Source organism: Varroa jacobsoni, unplaced genomic scaffold, assembly GCF_002532875.2.
Source record: "Varroa jacobsoni isolate VJ856 unplaced genomic scaffold, vjacob_1.0 scaffold_1030, whole genome shotgun sequence".
NCBI lineage: Eukaryota > Metazoa > Arthropoda > Arachnida > Mesostigmata > Varroidae > Varroa > Varroa jacobsoni.
Genome location: NW_019213932.1, coordinates 182,530 through 198,414, shown reverse-complemented (window position 1 = coordinate 198,414; position 15,885 = coordinate 182,530). Strand labels below are relative to the sequence as shown.

The following is a 15,885-nucleotide window of genomic DNA, read 5'->3' as shown; positions in this document are numbered from 1 at the left end:
AATGGCACCAGCTGCCGATAGCAATGCTCGAGAAGACTCCAATGCGTTTACCTTTATAATATTTGATTTGAATGATTAAAAGGGAACTGAACAAATAGATGGTTGACGTTTTCTACCGCGTACGATAACGACTAACTCAAGGCCTAAGTTATGTGCTAAATTTAAAGTTGGTTATTAGAGTTGAAGAAGAAAGCGTTGCCGACGTTTGAGGAAGATAAAATCTATTGATGCTATCAGGATTCGACGCTACTATTATTTGTATTTGAAGAACTTTCCCTTGTGCGAAGCTTTCCGACGACACTGAAAACTTCAAGCAGTGTTCCGCCGAAAGTTGGCCTCTATTTGCGGCTTAGGAACGGCCGGCTCGATGTATATTATTCGTTAATAAAGAAACTCTATCGATAAAGCTAGTCAGCCGCAGCTGAGCGCTAAGCAATTCAGATAATTTCTGCTAGAAAAATCTCGAGCTCTAAGTTGAATGTCGGCGTCTACATCTTAATGGGGGCGCACGTTCATTTTGGTAGTTCGGTAAATAGCAAGTTACGTTTTGTGTTCCGTCGTACGCTGCAGTCAATGAAATCTTTTATTTAAATGGTAGCGATGGCTTTAGTTTATTCATTGCCCCTTAATGTCAGGACCAATTTGTTAGCAGGATTGCTGTAGGCCATCGTGCTTTCAAAGCCCCGTGCGATTAGAAGCGTTCACCACTGTGACTTGTAGCCGTCTGCATCTGGTTCACGCCTATTAAACTCAACAAGTGTTAAACGCATGTAGCAAACTTAACAGGTTCTAAAAATTACGAATTTCTTCTCGCCGGCAAAGCAAACAGTAACAAAATCTGAGACCAGCGCCAACTTGCAGTTAAGGATGTTTTATTTAATGAAATATTTACTGAGGGTACGTAAGTTGATTTTGTAGTATCTTAAAAGTTCTGCGCGGTTCGCAGAGCACATTTGTCGCTGCCTTTTCGAGAAGCAATCGGAAAGGAATGAAAAAGAAAAGGGAAAGTATTATATGTATCTCTGTTTTGTTGTTGTTATTACCGTAATCGGACTATAATATAATAATAATAATAATATATCGATTATATTAACGAGAGAATCTCACTGAACATTAGAGGGATGACTCTCACTCCGTTGTCGGTCTACAATAGTTAATGGTCATATTATGCTGCGCGGAACTTTAAACTGCCTTTTCAACGCTATCGGTTATATGGTACTAAGCAATGAAACATGTGACCCGAACGCTGAAAACTTCTGAAACTTGAATTGCAGCCATAAATCCTGAAAACTCCCGACAAAATTTAGAAAATCGTTTCCGTAGCTTTTTCGTGTAAAAGGGGCTCGCAAATAATTTTCACCTCAAAATAGAAATGTCATTATAATAGATACTTCATGACAGGTATAACTAAATAAAGAATTTCTTATGTTTATGAGTTTGTTGGGAACTAATCTTAGTACGCGAAGGTTTAGCGTTATGCATGGCTTTGTAATGACGTTGATGAAAAGTAGCTCTGGTCTTCCATACGTCCCACAGTAATGACTACTCTTCAGCGTCAAACCTAATTTATACAAACGCTATAGAAAGCAAAGAGGACATTCGTTCTCGTTCATCGATCACAGTTGCAGACATTTATTGAAGAACTGTCATATACTCGTATATATTTACATAATATGTGTTTTTTGTTTAAATCACTGTTCCATTTTGAAAATTGTCCTTTGTTCCCAGCTCCAAATCGACTCCAACTGAGCTTGATAAAGGAGTGAATTAAAAGCTAAAGCGTAAATACCAACGAGTTCGGTCGGTCATTTCGCAATAATAAAAAAAAAAAAGCCGCTGTAGCCTTTCCTGCCATTCATTACTTCGTGTAATTACCCTGTAAATCGTGATTAAGTTTCGGTTCAGAACTGTTTATATCGAGAAACTCCAACAGGCGGTCAGTCGAAATTGATCACATCAGGTCCGACATTATTATATTTCGTATTTAGTATTAATTAGTTCTCCTTATATTATTTAGCCTTTACATTGGCACGTTTAACAACCATGGTCTTTGATAACCCTACTTGATGGTCTTACTCTGCATTTTTTTTTTGCATAAATTGTATTTCTGTGTTTAGCATGTGCGAGGTAACAAATTCCCATTCCACTAATGTTCTCCTGCTTTCGCTGCAGGATTCACAAGGACACTGGGACATCTTTATCGAGTCTTTCCATGCCAAGACAGATATGTAGGATATGAAACAACGTTGCAGGCCATTATATTATATTGTACCCTGCTGCCATTAAAGCTCCCGACCTAATATTTATGGGTCACAAAGTTGCCAACGGAACAGCCTATGGTTACCTTAGGAACGTGTTTCCGTATATCTTCTTCGGTGACTAACTTTTTTGTACAAGTTTTAATTAACTTAAATGTTAGATATTGAAACGCAAATATTCAAGCGTCTAGCGTACCATAAATGCTGAACTTTTAAGTTAAGATTTGATTGAACTGAAGTTCTTTGCGACATTTTTCCTATCAATGTCGAAACGCTCTTCGAAACGTTTTCGATAATGTTCATATGAAAGCGGTCCTTAATTTTCCGATGCCAAATAAAAAAAAGGTTGCAAGTTTGACTTCGCTGTTAGGGATCGTTAAAATTCTACATTCGTTCCTACTACTATAGCTTTAGACGGCTGTCTTTTTCCAGCACCTCAAAACGAATCGAATATCGGTATGTGGCCAACTTAGAATTTGGCTCCCATTTCACCACGTGTCTTTAAATTTAGTAACAGGCCAACACGTTCCTGTTGAAGTGCTTCACAGAAATTTGAACCTTCGATTCGAACCTTTCCTTCGCACTTTCCCAGCGCATCTATTGATGTTGTTATTAACTGAGAATTCAGCGCAAGTAGCTTTCGAAGTTTGGGTTCCGCTGTTCATTCCTGTGACGTTGAATTCGGCATAATAAGATGCTGATTTTGTATGTGGCACATTTGAATATCGTCTTATTTTAACACATACTGATATGACGCCTGACCACCGAAGGCAATCTCACTATTTCTAGCTAATTACATGCGAACTATTCCTTTTAGCGTGGTCGGTCACCCTCGAGGTTTACATACTTCTCCAATCAGACCAGCAGACCACCGCATTGAGCAGATCGAACGTCTGCTAGTCGTATGCAGAATTCTCAAATGTATTCAGAGTTTCATGGTAACTTTTCTAGGACTCAGACGAATCGTGATCGCAAAAGTTTCTTTGGCAGAGCGGGCCGTTATAGTCCATTATTGAAAACAAACGATTTTCGACTCCTGCTGGTGCCCAGCGCATCGTCACCTCCGGAGTGGACTGTCCATTGCATCCTCTCCGTCTCTAAGGATGCACAGGTAACAGCGTCTATCGTAGTTTAGCTCGCAGGGTTCGGTGAGCAAATGACGACCTTAAGCTAGAAACTGACATGGTGTTCGCAGAAGGTGTAGATGTGTTGATCACGTATAGAAGTCCAACCATAATATCTGTGATTTGTTTAACAACCTGTCAGAGAATAGTTGTACCCTGGCCTGTACCCCTAGGCAACGGTATACAAGCAGACGACGGTGGTTGCTGTAACCATATTAATAACGATTCTAACGAAAGCCTTTCCTAAGGCTTGTCCTGCAGTCATCGTTGTCAATTTTATAGACGAACCGATTAAATACACATAACGAAATTACATAACATCTAATTCGCTGATAGGAATAGGTTTGTGGACTAGCAAAATTTCAACAAACACGGAGTAATGTGGCCTTATCAGATCAATTAATGCATTGTCGTCTATCCGTGGGAAAAAGTTTACTTACATTCAAAAACAACAGTATTTACCACTATTGCATTGGCTGTCACCAAACACCACGGTGTCTTCATTTGACTTTATTCGAAAAAACAACTAGACGTTATATTGTTATAGTACTTGATAATTTAGTGTTTTTAACAGTCAGAACAAACAAGTAGACTATAAAGACGTCCATTTTATAAAATTTAACTAAGCTAATTCACTGTGTATATTTCGCTTCACGAAGATAAAATGTATGTCGTCGCCGGGGCTTGAACCTGTTCAGGTTCAAATCAGAAAATACGATAGTAAACACAGGATCAACTGAGAGAGTTAGTTCTATCGACAGAGTCATCATTAGAATGGTCCGAATTCCGGCGAGCATTCAAATGATGGAAAAGAACTACCCGGTCAAGGAAGACATTTTATGAACTACAGAAAGGCTTGCTTCTTTAGAAGCAAGAGGAGTTCGCATAAGGCTCTATTCGAATATTCTATGCCTCGTCCTTTCGTTATGGATCTTTTAAGAGATCCATATATAATGGATAGTTTTTTTCTATCACTTTTTCTTATTTCAATTTAGCTAAATGCCTCAGACCTCATGTCCCGAATCGCCATAAGCCGTTGCACCAGAGAGAAACTCTATCTCTGGCTGTCAATTAGTAACAACGTCCCCTCTGAAACGTGCGTACGCAGACACAGTCACACACACACACACACACACGATTTCCATTTCGAACATAGCCTTGCAATTGCACTGAAGCTCAAGAAGACACGAAATAGTTATGTTAGAATCTGTAGCAGGTATGTTTTGGTCACTCTTTGTCTTACACAATTCGCCTCAAGATCTTCTCGCACAGAAGATCGAGGTCGATTTAGTCTATCCTATAGTAATTGACAAAACTAGCAGAGTTTGTTTATTTACATTATCTAACTCCATTTGCATATCAGCTTTTTTCATCTTATTTTTTATAGGTTTCTAGGTTTTTATAGGTTAGGTATAGGAGAAAAGGATACATATAAATCGTCATTGTAACATTAATAATACTATTATTACTTTACAATAATATCATAACGTTCACGGAGTTTAGGTATTCGCTTGTCATATATGTTTATATATATAAAAGTAAATAAAACTTGCTTTTCGGCTAGAAGGTTTGTCAAGCCTCTAATGGTATTTTTATCAACGATATAATTAATATATGGACCTTAGCCCCGTTTTTTTTGCTCAGTTGCTGGCATTTTCGGTATTATCGCTATTTTTATGGGTGAGACCTCAAAGTAGGGGAGGTTCCGTAGTATCAGTAGGATCAGATGCCGAAGTCACATGTCGGAAGTAAAAATATCGGTATATGCCTCGTTGATCAGCTCTTAGTAATTCTCGTTTAACATATGATCGTGTTCTACCATCTACACTCAATGGAAGTTGTCGCTCTATCATAGTTAAAAGACCCAAGACAATAGCGTGCACTGTACCGTTAGCGACATCTACTGCGTGCTCGTGCTGTACACACAACTTGGTCTTGAACAAATAATAACATTAGCATAATATTCGTCTTAGTACGATATTATATATAGTAGTCTTTATCAATCCGGTAGCCGTGGGGGACTATTAGAAATGATCAATCGTTTTTGTTTATTATATCTACTGTAGTATGTATTATACTCGATGTTCTCTTACGTGCATGCAACAATCTCTTACGATGGGGACGGCCCTGTATCACGTGTCATTATCATTTTTATAAGTCGCTTACGATGCAGTGATGCCGCTTGAAGGTCTCTGCTAACATATAATTTTTGGAAAGGACGATTATCAGAGAGTTTCCTCTATTCAAGTTACCCAATAGCCCATACTGTATATTGAAGTAGCATACATCATCTCCTTCAAATAGGTATTAGTGTGCATATATATTGCTGTTTTCAGGCTTGCAGATGGTCTCTGATAGGTAGTGCTATGTGCAATGTTTCGTTTCTGTTATGGTTTTAATTGTTTGTTCATCAAAATGCAAAAAATTATATGTTTCAAACATTGCCCTATTTACGAAACAAGGAAATGTTTTGCCTTTAAATGCCCGCGTAATTTAAAACATCATTTATTCTGAATATCATACATTATGTACAGGACGAAACCGCCGTTGATGCAGTTACAATAGGTTGGCAAGAATGGATATAGGGTTAAGCTACGGAAATCTTTCTGCTCTTAAAACATTCGTTCAACGCGTTGAAAAGTACTTTTTGTTTATTTCAACGAGCAGAATACAGATTGGAGATCCAATGAATGGATTTATATATGCCGCTGTTGCCGAACCGTTGCAAACTGTGCTTCCACACCTAAAGGCCTATAGGAATTAGAATAGAAAATGGCGGTAAATTTCAATAGACTTCACAGATAATTTACCTCAGTCCTGCTATAAAATATCTCTTTGAGTAATCGGATTGGCTGTACCGTATATATCATACCTTGTAAGTTTGCCAAAAATAATTTTTGTCTGTAGACGCGAAATTATTAAATGTACGCCCCACTAAAGCGAGTGTTTTTTTGCGCCTTTCCCAGCAAAAACCATGTTTGAAATTTAATTGCCGAAAATACTATATACGCAGTCCTTGCATCACATTGATTAGTTAGCAGTTTAAAATGAGAACTGAAATGATAAATATTGACATCCTGATTTTTTTTTTAACCAAATAGTATATGTTCTTTGATGTACGTATGTTTAGGCGGAAAGTGTATCGTTGCTTGCGTTTCCGTCTAACCATTTGCGCGGTTTTTTCGAACACTCACTGTATGCGGGTCTATTCGGCCTAGCTTGGAATCTCTGAAGACCCGGTAAAGGCCTGAGTAAGAGGCCCTGCTAAGTGATGACAACTCGTCGAAGGCCAACTGACAAAAACGTATTGAAACAAGTTTCGAATATATGTGAGAAATGCTTGGTTGAAACGTCCAATGCAAGACGTACCCGATGCTGTACGTAGTACGCAGAGTTGATATCGATATAACGCCCTCTGTGGGTATCAGTACCTTTGAGGGCTTGTTCAGCGCAAAATACAGATCCGCTAATAATGCTGCCGCTGCTGTTGTGGGGCACGCAATGGCTGCTGATACATGCTGTTGTCTATGGCCTGCCCTGGTTCATCCACGAACAGATTTGTCGCTCACGGGTCATCTGCTTAGGCTAACATCGCGTATTCTCAACGCAGGCTGATAGCATATGACATTTTCGGTAAGGCGCAATAAAAACTTTTAGCCGCATTTACCCCTGACGGAGCGTGCGGCCTGAACCTGTAATAAAGCAGAGATCTAGAAATTGTCTTACTAGGTTAAGTAAATGGTCAGAGAATAGATGAACGTAAAAACGATATTTTCGTGCATGAACTGGTCAATTTAGCCTTCTTGTTAGCCCCAGAATAAGCCGAGAAGTAGGTAAGATCTCTCTTTAATCATATTGTTGGTATAAAAGAGATCTATCGATCGCCTGTTGGCGAGTTGGTTTTCCCTCTTTTCAATATATTTTACTGTAAAATTTCAGCCGAACACGCTATGAAAGATATTTTTAATATTTTCACTATCTTTCAAAATGAGCCCTCCCACTCCCGTCAAAAAGAAACCAAGAAACGTATACTCCTACAAATATTCCTGATCTTTTTTCGAGAAAACACGTATTTAAAAATATGTCTTTGATTGAAAACACGCAACCGTAATGTAATTATGGTGTTCTAAATTTTACCATAAATCGCGCAGGGACCAGAAATGCCACTGCAAAACTCACGTGGTTGATCCAGAAAATGTATTTTTTGGTCGCAAATTGTTAACCCCTTTCTCTCTCGCTCTCTCTCTATATATATATATATATATATATATATATATATTACGAACCTATATCAGAAGTTATGTAAGGTGTCAAGGTGGGCTCGGTTTGTACAGATCCCTGTGTCTCCAAAGTCTGCGCAGACGCACAGAACCGAAGGCAGAGCGTGCGAGTCCCACGTAGCATCGAAGGTTGACGAAGTTGTGAGCAACGCCACAAGGCTACACGGTAAGCGTCGACGTGAGCGAAACTGGTAAACCAGGCCACGGGCCTGAAATACGACGGATCGAGCAGCCTAATGGTACGCGAGCTTGTTTTCTATACTACTTTTTCCAGCTTTTTTTTTGTGAAAACAAGTCCCTAAAACTACGTATTTGGTGTAGCATCAAGGATCCGTTTCAGATCAGGGAAGTATTGCTGGGCACTTCTTTGCCTCCGAGTAGATCCATGGATTATTATAAAAGAGAAAAAATATCCAAGGGGAGCAATTAGTTTGACCTATTTTTGAACTACTTCAAATGTAGTTGATATTAAAGACCTTTTATAACATACGACAAAGAAAACTACAGTTTAAACATGTTTTCAGGGTATCTTTATGTAATGCATACAATGGCTATACACATTTTTCTCAGACACATGCTTCACAAGGCACGCTTCCACATATCTCAATAACTGTCACCCTATCCCACAAATTACATCGTGTGAAAATCCTACAGACTCGTCCTGTCTCCTATGTTAAATTTGTGGTAGTTGCTAATGTTTACAGCCTGACCAGTTTTCCCCTTTCGAGTCGCACCTTTCGAAGTACAGTCCTTGCGTCCATATGCATTGCTAACGAACTAAAGTGTAGAAGCATTTCGTCCAGGCTCATATTCTGGGTGACGGCATCTTGTCCATAGACGGAGATTATTGCTACACACACAAACAGATGAAAGTGTGCGGTCAACCACTGGGACCAACAGGCTTCCCAAATTAGCAGCGACTGCGCAGGCAGAAACTCCCGTTTGAAGCACAATAACACCCAACGATGAACGAAAAGCAGTTCGAGCGCATCGAGATGCTGAGATAGGTGACGATAGAAGGATGGACAGAAGAGCTTCAATAACTCACGGAGATAATTCTACAAAGGAAGCAAACAAAAATGAAACACATGCAGGAACTTTATTATTATTATTACTACTAGTATTGCTATTAAATACATGTGTCGAGTTTTACGTTAAGGATCGCTTCACGTAGTCGGCATTTTCCGGAACGTATCTGCAGTCAGCTTCGAGCCTAAACTCGACCTTTCATACTTCTCGGTTTATTAGGATAACACGTTAGGACGGCTCCATCACGACGATATTCTATTGATTCAACTTAAATTTTACGTCCGGTAGCGCGCTTCAGTATCTAGATTATAAGATCGGCTCAGATTGTCAACGCGTAACGGGACGCGGATGCATCGCGGAGACATTGTAACTTTAGTAATTACTAATTCGATGAAATACTATTATGCGTATCATACAAAATGGCCATTTCTAGATTTTACGTCCGGCGATCCAACATCGCTTCAGACGATTTGTCTAGGCCAGTACGAAATGAACGGCGTGTCTACGTCCGGCTTCGAATTCTCGAAGCTTCGTAGGTAAGAAGGCGAAATTGGAGTCTATTAATTTTAATCAAACACGTTACCCACTGATTATTCTGGCTTTGTTGTGACACTTGTTGTTATTGTTGGTAACGTATAGACAGCAGAGAAATGTACCTTCTGCCTATAAATCGTATATATATTACCATATGTTTTATGCTGGAAAAGCGTGGAACATTGATTGAAATATCAATTGATACATCGTATATCGAAGAGCTTATTGGTAATGATAACTTGTTTGTTATATCTGGTTACATCGTATTACAAGGGGGAATGTAGCCCCCAATCAAAGCTTGGCTTCATCTTTCGTCATAGCAGCCACAACATTATACATATAAAGTATTCTCATGCTAAAAGACTTCGGTCCGTGTCGGACATGAAATAGCGTCTCTCTTCGCGAAAACCACATTTCCAACCTGACCTTTAAAGTTGGCCTGTGGAAGAGACCCAAGGCGTATATATATATAGGTAAAGTTAGTCTTTAGCAATATATGATGCTATAATACATTTAATATGAAACCTAGTTTTAATGAGGGTTTTGATTAATTGACTCCCGTTAAGCACGTACTTCAATGGCTGCCCTTCGCACCCGTTTCAAGGAAAAGGACACAGGCGTAGTATTCCTTCACTCCAAAAAAAATTGGATTTTTTCAATATTTTAAAATCAACTCATGCTCAACTTTTGTGTCCTGCATGTATATGTTGAGATGGTGTCAAGGGAAGGCATATGAACATTTTTTGATAACGTCAGCAACTCTTGTTTTTTGCATGGGTTTGGGTGAGTGTCCGTCTTTCTGGTAAGCGCGAAAACAGTGCGATAATTTGTTATATAGATGCAATTGTTATCTAGAAGATAAGATAAAAATCCTTTAATTGTACTAACCAGGTTATTATCCATATCGGTGTCCGTTGGACAAGACACAAAAGATGTTCGCTGCATGAGACCGGCAAAACACCAAAAGGTTTCTGCTTCGTCACGAATTTCGAACAGAATGGGCGCCAGCAGGTCTGACATTCCCTGTCAATTCGATGTCGATTTAGTAATAAACGGTGCCATAACAAGAGCATAGAACAAACTCGTCATTTTTTTACTTATACCTTTTTGATTACCGTGCAACTGTCAAAAAAAACTTCAGCTTCATCATCAATCTAAGTAATAAGTAGCTAAACCATTTAGTTAGTCTGTCTTTGCCCATGCCCATGCCCATGTCCAACGTGAACCTTACCGCGCGCATCCACATCACAAGTTAAATGCGCATTGCCACTGTCAAGCATTTTGCTCGCGTTCTAATGCCCGATCGCTCCAATATAACGATCAATCAATGATCAGTGCTCGCATCGTCAACGATCGTATGGGTTTCTCCTCTTAATACTTTGCATAGACCTACGGGTGGACTTGATACGGCCAACGGCGGCCAAAACTTATCAAATTCACCCATGCTCAGGTGAACCATGAGGGTAGTGTATGGTCGAATGTTTGACCCGCCGTCCTAATACCTGAGCGTAGCCTATTTGTGGGTTGTGGACCGCGTAGTTGAGAAGGATCTCCTTCATCTTCGATACGTTCACATTGTCCTCTCCTGCATAGAATGGATTACTTCTGCAAGCAAAGAGAGATAAGTAGGTAAATTGCGAGTCGCGAACGAGACAAAATATAAGATATTTTTTGAATCATCGTCCATTGATACATGATAAAGTCGTAGCATTTGCATCGAGCTGGCTCGATCTGTAGCCACAAATACATGGTGTGCTTTCTCTCGGTTCGCGCCATATATCAATTGAAATTATTTGTTAGCTAATTTTTTTTGTTTTTCTTGTATCACTAAATAACTTCTACAAATATGTTAAAAAAAAATGAGTGAATCATATGTAAGGTTTTCCAGACTTTCTGTGGGTTAAAGGCTATGCTGACTATGTATGATGGTATATATACTGGAGAGAATGGAAATAGAAAAGGTGTGAATTTGTTACACTTTCAGCTGTGAACTGTTAGAAAAAAGAAAGAAAAAATGTTCCATACTTTTTTCCTGATATACCGTTCAAAAACGCCCTTTCATCTATATCATATTGTAACAGTATTATGTTATGAGTGCGATTTAAACTTGAAATAGTTCCTTAAACATAAAGATTTCTCGTACAAAAAGGATTTATCACGCTAACTGAGCTACGCTCTTTATCAAGGCCGAAACACTGCCGAAACAGCCTAAGGCTTTGTAATTTGGGTCCTCATCTCTAAATCATAGCGCTGCATATCATCTTGGCTGGTATCGAGCGATACCTCCTTACAGAGAATTGTCACCAGTGATAAGAAGTAATGGTTATACATCAAAATGAACTAGAGATTGCAATGGGTGTCTCCAGGAAGGGAATCAAGGCCAAATATCCGCGTAGTTCTTCGTTTGCGTTTGTTAGGACTGCTAGAGCCTAAACTACCCAGTATTACCTCTTTCGAACTATGGAGTTGATGAACACATTTACTTGGCCCAGTTGCATAGAGTTATCCTAGCTATTCAAAAAAAAGACCAGACAAACGAAGTTAGATCGTCCTGCTTTATGACAACGCGAGGCCACATACCACAAACATCGTCAAAACTGCTCTCCTGGACTTCGAATGTGAACTTTTGTTGCAGTTTTCAAATTTTTTCCGTTTACTGGGCAATCATTTTCGTGGCTTTATCTTTCATACAGTTCAACGAACTGCAACAACATTGGTAAGTTTTTAATGAGACAGGATGGGAAAGCCGTGAACCATGACGGGGGATACATAACATGGCACCTTTCATTCACTCAAAAAAGCGCAGGACTTTTATTTTTATTCTAATATAAAAACAAATTTGAATAAGCCAAGCACGTTAGTAGCTCAACTGTGATGACCGTTTCTTCATACATGGCGGTGCATTTGCCATGAAAAATATTGTTTCTTAAAACTAGTCCCACGCGAGCCCGTACAACACTTTCCACCACAAAACTTGAAATCTCTATCTGACATGCAGCTACCTCACCCAAATTACAGTAATAGGTTAGTGTAAGTATGAAGGTATACAGTGGCCTGAATATGACAGGAGAGAAGGTTAGGTGGTTTAGGTTCTAGATTGGAAACTGCATGAGATGGTATTTTCAAAAAAACGCCGCTTGTCACTACGTCAGTCTATACCATAGTTCGTTACCACTCACTTAGCTGGCGATGATCTAAAAGCTACACAATGTCCTGCTGATTTGACCTAAAAAAAAAAAAGACGTAATTTGTAACACTTAGATCATAAGGTGATGAACGTCATTGAGCTTATGGGCGTCGAAACTCTTATCTGAACTATAGGCCGCGCATATAACGTCTTATGAATAATAATACACGGACGAAATAAATGAGTCATCCCTTGAAAATTCTTAATACTGCCACAGTCTAACTGACCTTCTGGTTTTGCAATAGCAATATATTCGGGTTGTATTTCGAAAAGGTGGGAGAACTGCTCGCTTTTACTATTTTTTTAGAGTAGATCTAGGCTGGTCATCTGTATCAGATAAACTCGCAACTGTTTGCAGCTAAGTTGTCGCCTCAATTCAATTACGATCACTTAAGCATAACCGCCTTTTTATGATAAAAGTAGAAGGAGAATTAAGGACTTGCGTCAGAGAGAGGCCAACTCCAGGTAGGTATATCCTTAGAAATTGTGTGAGAGTAAAACTAAAGGGGGGATAATTTGAAAAAAACTGCTTTAAAATACGAAGAACGTTGCTTCCTACCAAAATCGAGTCGTACTAAACTTGTTGAATAGTAAGTTAGCATTCACGGGGGATGTCTTTAGGTATCGGTTGAATGGTTACTGCAACTATTTGGTAACTGAACTTGAGTTTAATTCTACTGACACTGCTTGCGCTCGTTATTATTGAAATATTCTATATTTAATTACTGAAAAGACAAAAAAACTTCTTCAAAATCCAACTAGCACTATCTCACCGTGCATGTGTAGCCGCCCGAACTACCCTTCGCCATAAACCAACAATGGTATGTAAGCGTATTGTTTCCCAACGGCTATTCACATCATCGATCACCGCGAACGAAATATGCTTCTGTTCGATTTTTCCCGTTATCAGTCCGTACCCATCAACGTACTTTTAAGATAAACCTGATTAGTCAATAAATAACACTGAACAGACAACTACCGTGTAGCGATCGATGCTGCATAATTTTCAGTGATAGATCCCTGAAGTTTCTGTTAGATGTAAAGTTTATCAGAGACAAATATTTTGATAAAATAGTGTTTAAGGAAATTGTGGACTGAATCCAATAGAAGGTCTTCTTCGTGATGTCTTTTCGTCGTGCCTCGAAGGAAGCAGATGAATATAGGATTAAGTAAACTAACCTGTCACACTCTGAATCTGTACGTATAGAAACTGAACAACGCCATGTATGCACATTGATTATATAACACCGTGCGTATAGTATCTATTAACTTGACGGTCAGGGGGCAACTGGTTACCTTAACTATTGTTTTTAATAAACTTGATTGAAACAGATGAGAGAATAGCTTTTCTATAAGAGAATAGCTTTTCTAAATGTCACTTCGAAAATTTTTGCTTGGTCACACCATTGTACCGTGTCGACGTTGAGCTACGTTTTTTCGAAGGCTTCCTTCTTAGCGTGAACTCGAGTCCTTTATTTTCTTCCAACCCTACAACGTTCCCGGGCAGGACGTAGATTCCATATGCAGCAATGGGACGTTGTGTGGGAAACGACTTCCCAGATAGTTCCCATCTTTTTGGTTAAGTTAGATCCGGACTACCTACATGAACCTCCTAGACGGTCTTCTTTCTCTGAAAATCCTTTCCGCTGATGAAGAAATGCGAGAATGACCATTGGCTGTTTGTCATCCACCCTGGCTCTGTTGATATTGTTACGTTTTGCGAGCTACTAGATTGTATCTATATAAAATGATTGCCATAACGTGTCTACTATGTTGTTTGTGAAATGGGAAATCTTCAGTGGAAATTATAGTTTCGCCGGTAGCGATAACCTGTATGAGGTCTTTTATCGAATGTTCTAGTATTAACGATGAAAGTAATGCCTGCAGGAATTATTGCTCAATACATTCAAGGCCTTAGTTAAGCAGTTCATAATACACAGTAACACAATGCAGCAGACATTATTAAAAGTAACAAGTTACGGTAGTCGCTTTGTAGACTGAACTATGGAAAAAAAGATACTGGAATACACCGTGTAGTCAGGCGCCGTTTGCTTGCCATAATATATGCTCTGGTGTTTGTACTCACGCACAGTAGTGACCCCATCATTATGTATAGAGACCTATTATGTTTGAATGGAAAGCCGGTATGAGGTAGCCTTTAAATGATATAGCTTCAACATAAACAAACCACTGCAACATGTATTGGGTCTCAGGTAATCCGTTTTGTTCTTTTCCTTCTCGAATATGGCTCTCAGGGGCAATCGTATGAGTTTTACTGCGAATCGAGGGAGGTAAGGATAATAATAGATTTGAACTTTCTCAGGTTCAACAGGTAAATTATCGCCCACTCACCACAGCGTTCCTATGAATATAAACGTTGCCCAGTTATGTCCCTCCAGTCGTGAGCTTGAGACTTCCTTGAACGGCCGCTAGGTTAGATACCGTGCAAATCAACATCGGATGTCTCGTCCCTGCTGCGCAATCGTTGTTTATAATATATCCTAAATAAGGCCTATGCGTTTCTTTCCAACGATAGAAACTCGCTAAATCTTTTTTCTGTGCAGGTTACTTTCTGCTCGAGTTGAAGAAGTACAGAACTAGAATATGATCGATCATGCGTGGGAATCGGAGGTTGGAGGCGCGTTTTAATTGCCCACAAAACGAATGATTACGATGATCGGTGGAATGACGTGTTTATTTGCAACACAAGAGCTCCATAGGTTAAATCTTGACATCATTAACATATGTAATTTTACCACTAGGTACGAACAACACCTTTTGAAAAACTACTGGGGTATCAGCAACCTCTCTTGTAAGATCATTAGCTTTAATGTGTCTTACCTTTTTACATTCTAGATAGCTCATATTATGTCATGTTCCACCGGCAGTTACGTATTAAAAAACCGCCACGTTTACATAATATATATATATATATATATATATTAGTGTCCAACTTATTTGTAATTATACAAGTGTTACTCATAAATACTCTACTCTTTTGATATCCCTATAGTTAGAGTTTTGCTAATGAAAATTCCACTTACCGATCTGTTCTAACGACGTCTTTTTCAACAGTACACTCATAATCACGATAGAATTTATCCCGCTGTTCCTGGGTCATGAGTTGCCGTCGTCGCTTAATATCCTGATAATGGATATAGTTATCAGTACGGATACGGTCCCGCTCCTTCTGGGTCGATTCAAAGGAGTACACAAATAGAAGGAAAGGCCAAACGTGACGTCGAACTCCTGGTTCGACACCTGTCACGACATGATAAATGCATCAAAAGAGAGAATCGACCACATAAAGTTATGACAGGTTAATACCAACAAAAAAAAGTTGTATTTATGTAGCAACGCCATATCGCATACAATCCGATTCATACTATTACTAACCATTACTAGTACCAAGTGTTAAACTCTAAATATCTATTTCATTGCCCTCTAAGCAGTACTGACGAAACCAATTGGTT

General features: G+C 39.1%; 1 protein-coding gene across 4 annotated transcripts in view; it reads right to left on the bottom strand.

The window, feature by feature from the left end:
• Nucleotides 1–1,602: 1,602 nt before the first annotated feature.
• Nucleotides 1,603–15,885, bottom strand: part of TBC1D16 (TBC1 domain family member 16) — a 79,130-nt gene continuing 64,847 nt past the window's right edge. For all 4 annotated transcript variants that reach the window (XM_022842978.2, XM_022842980.2, XM_022842979.2 and 1 more), the window contains 6 exons: nt 15,457–15,673; nt 10,728–10,830; nt 10,114–10,248; nt 8,397–8,720; nt 7,669–7,871; nt 1,603–7,074 (listed from right to left, as the gene is read on the bottom strand). In XM_022842978.2, the coding sequence (XP_022698713.1) occupies nt 7,674–7,871; nt 8,397–8,720; nt 10,114–10,248; nt 10,728–10,830; nt 15,457–15,673 (977 nt within the window). In that variant the 3' untranslated portion in view covers nt 1,603–7,074; nt 7,669–7,673. The remainder of the gene's footprint in view (nt 7,075–7,668; nt 7,872–8,396; nt 8,721–10,113; nt 10,249–10,727; nt 10,831–15,456; nt 15,674–15,885) is intronic.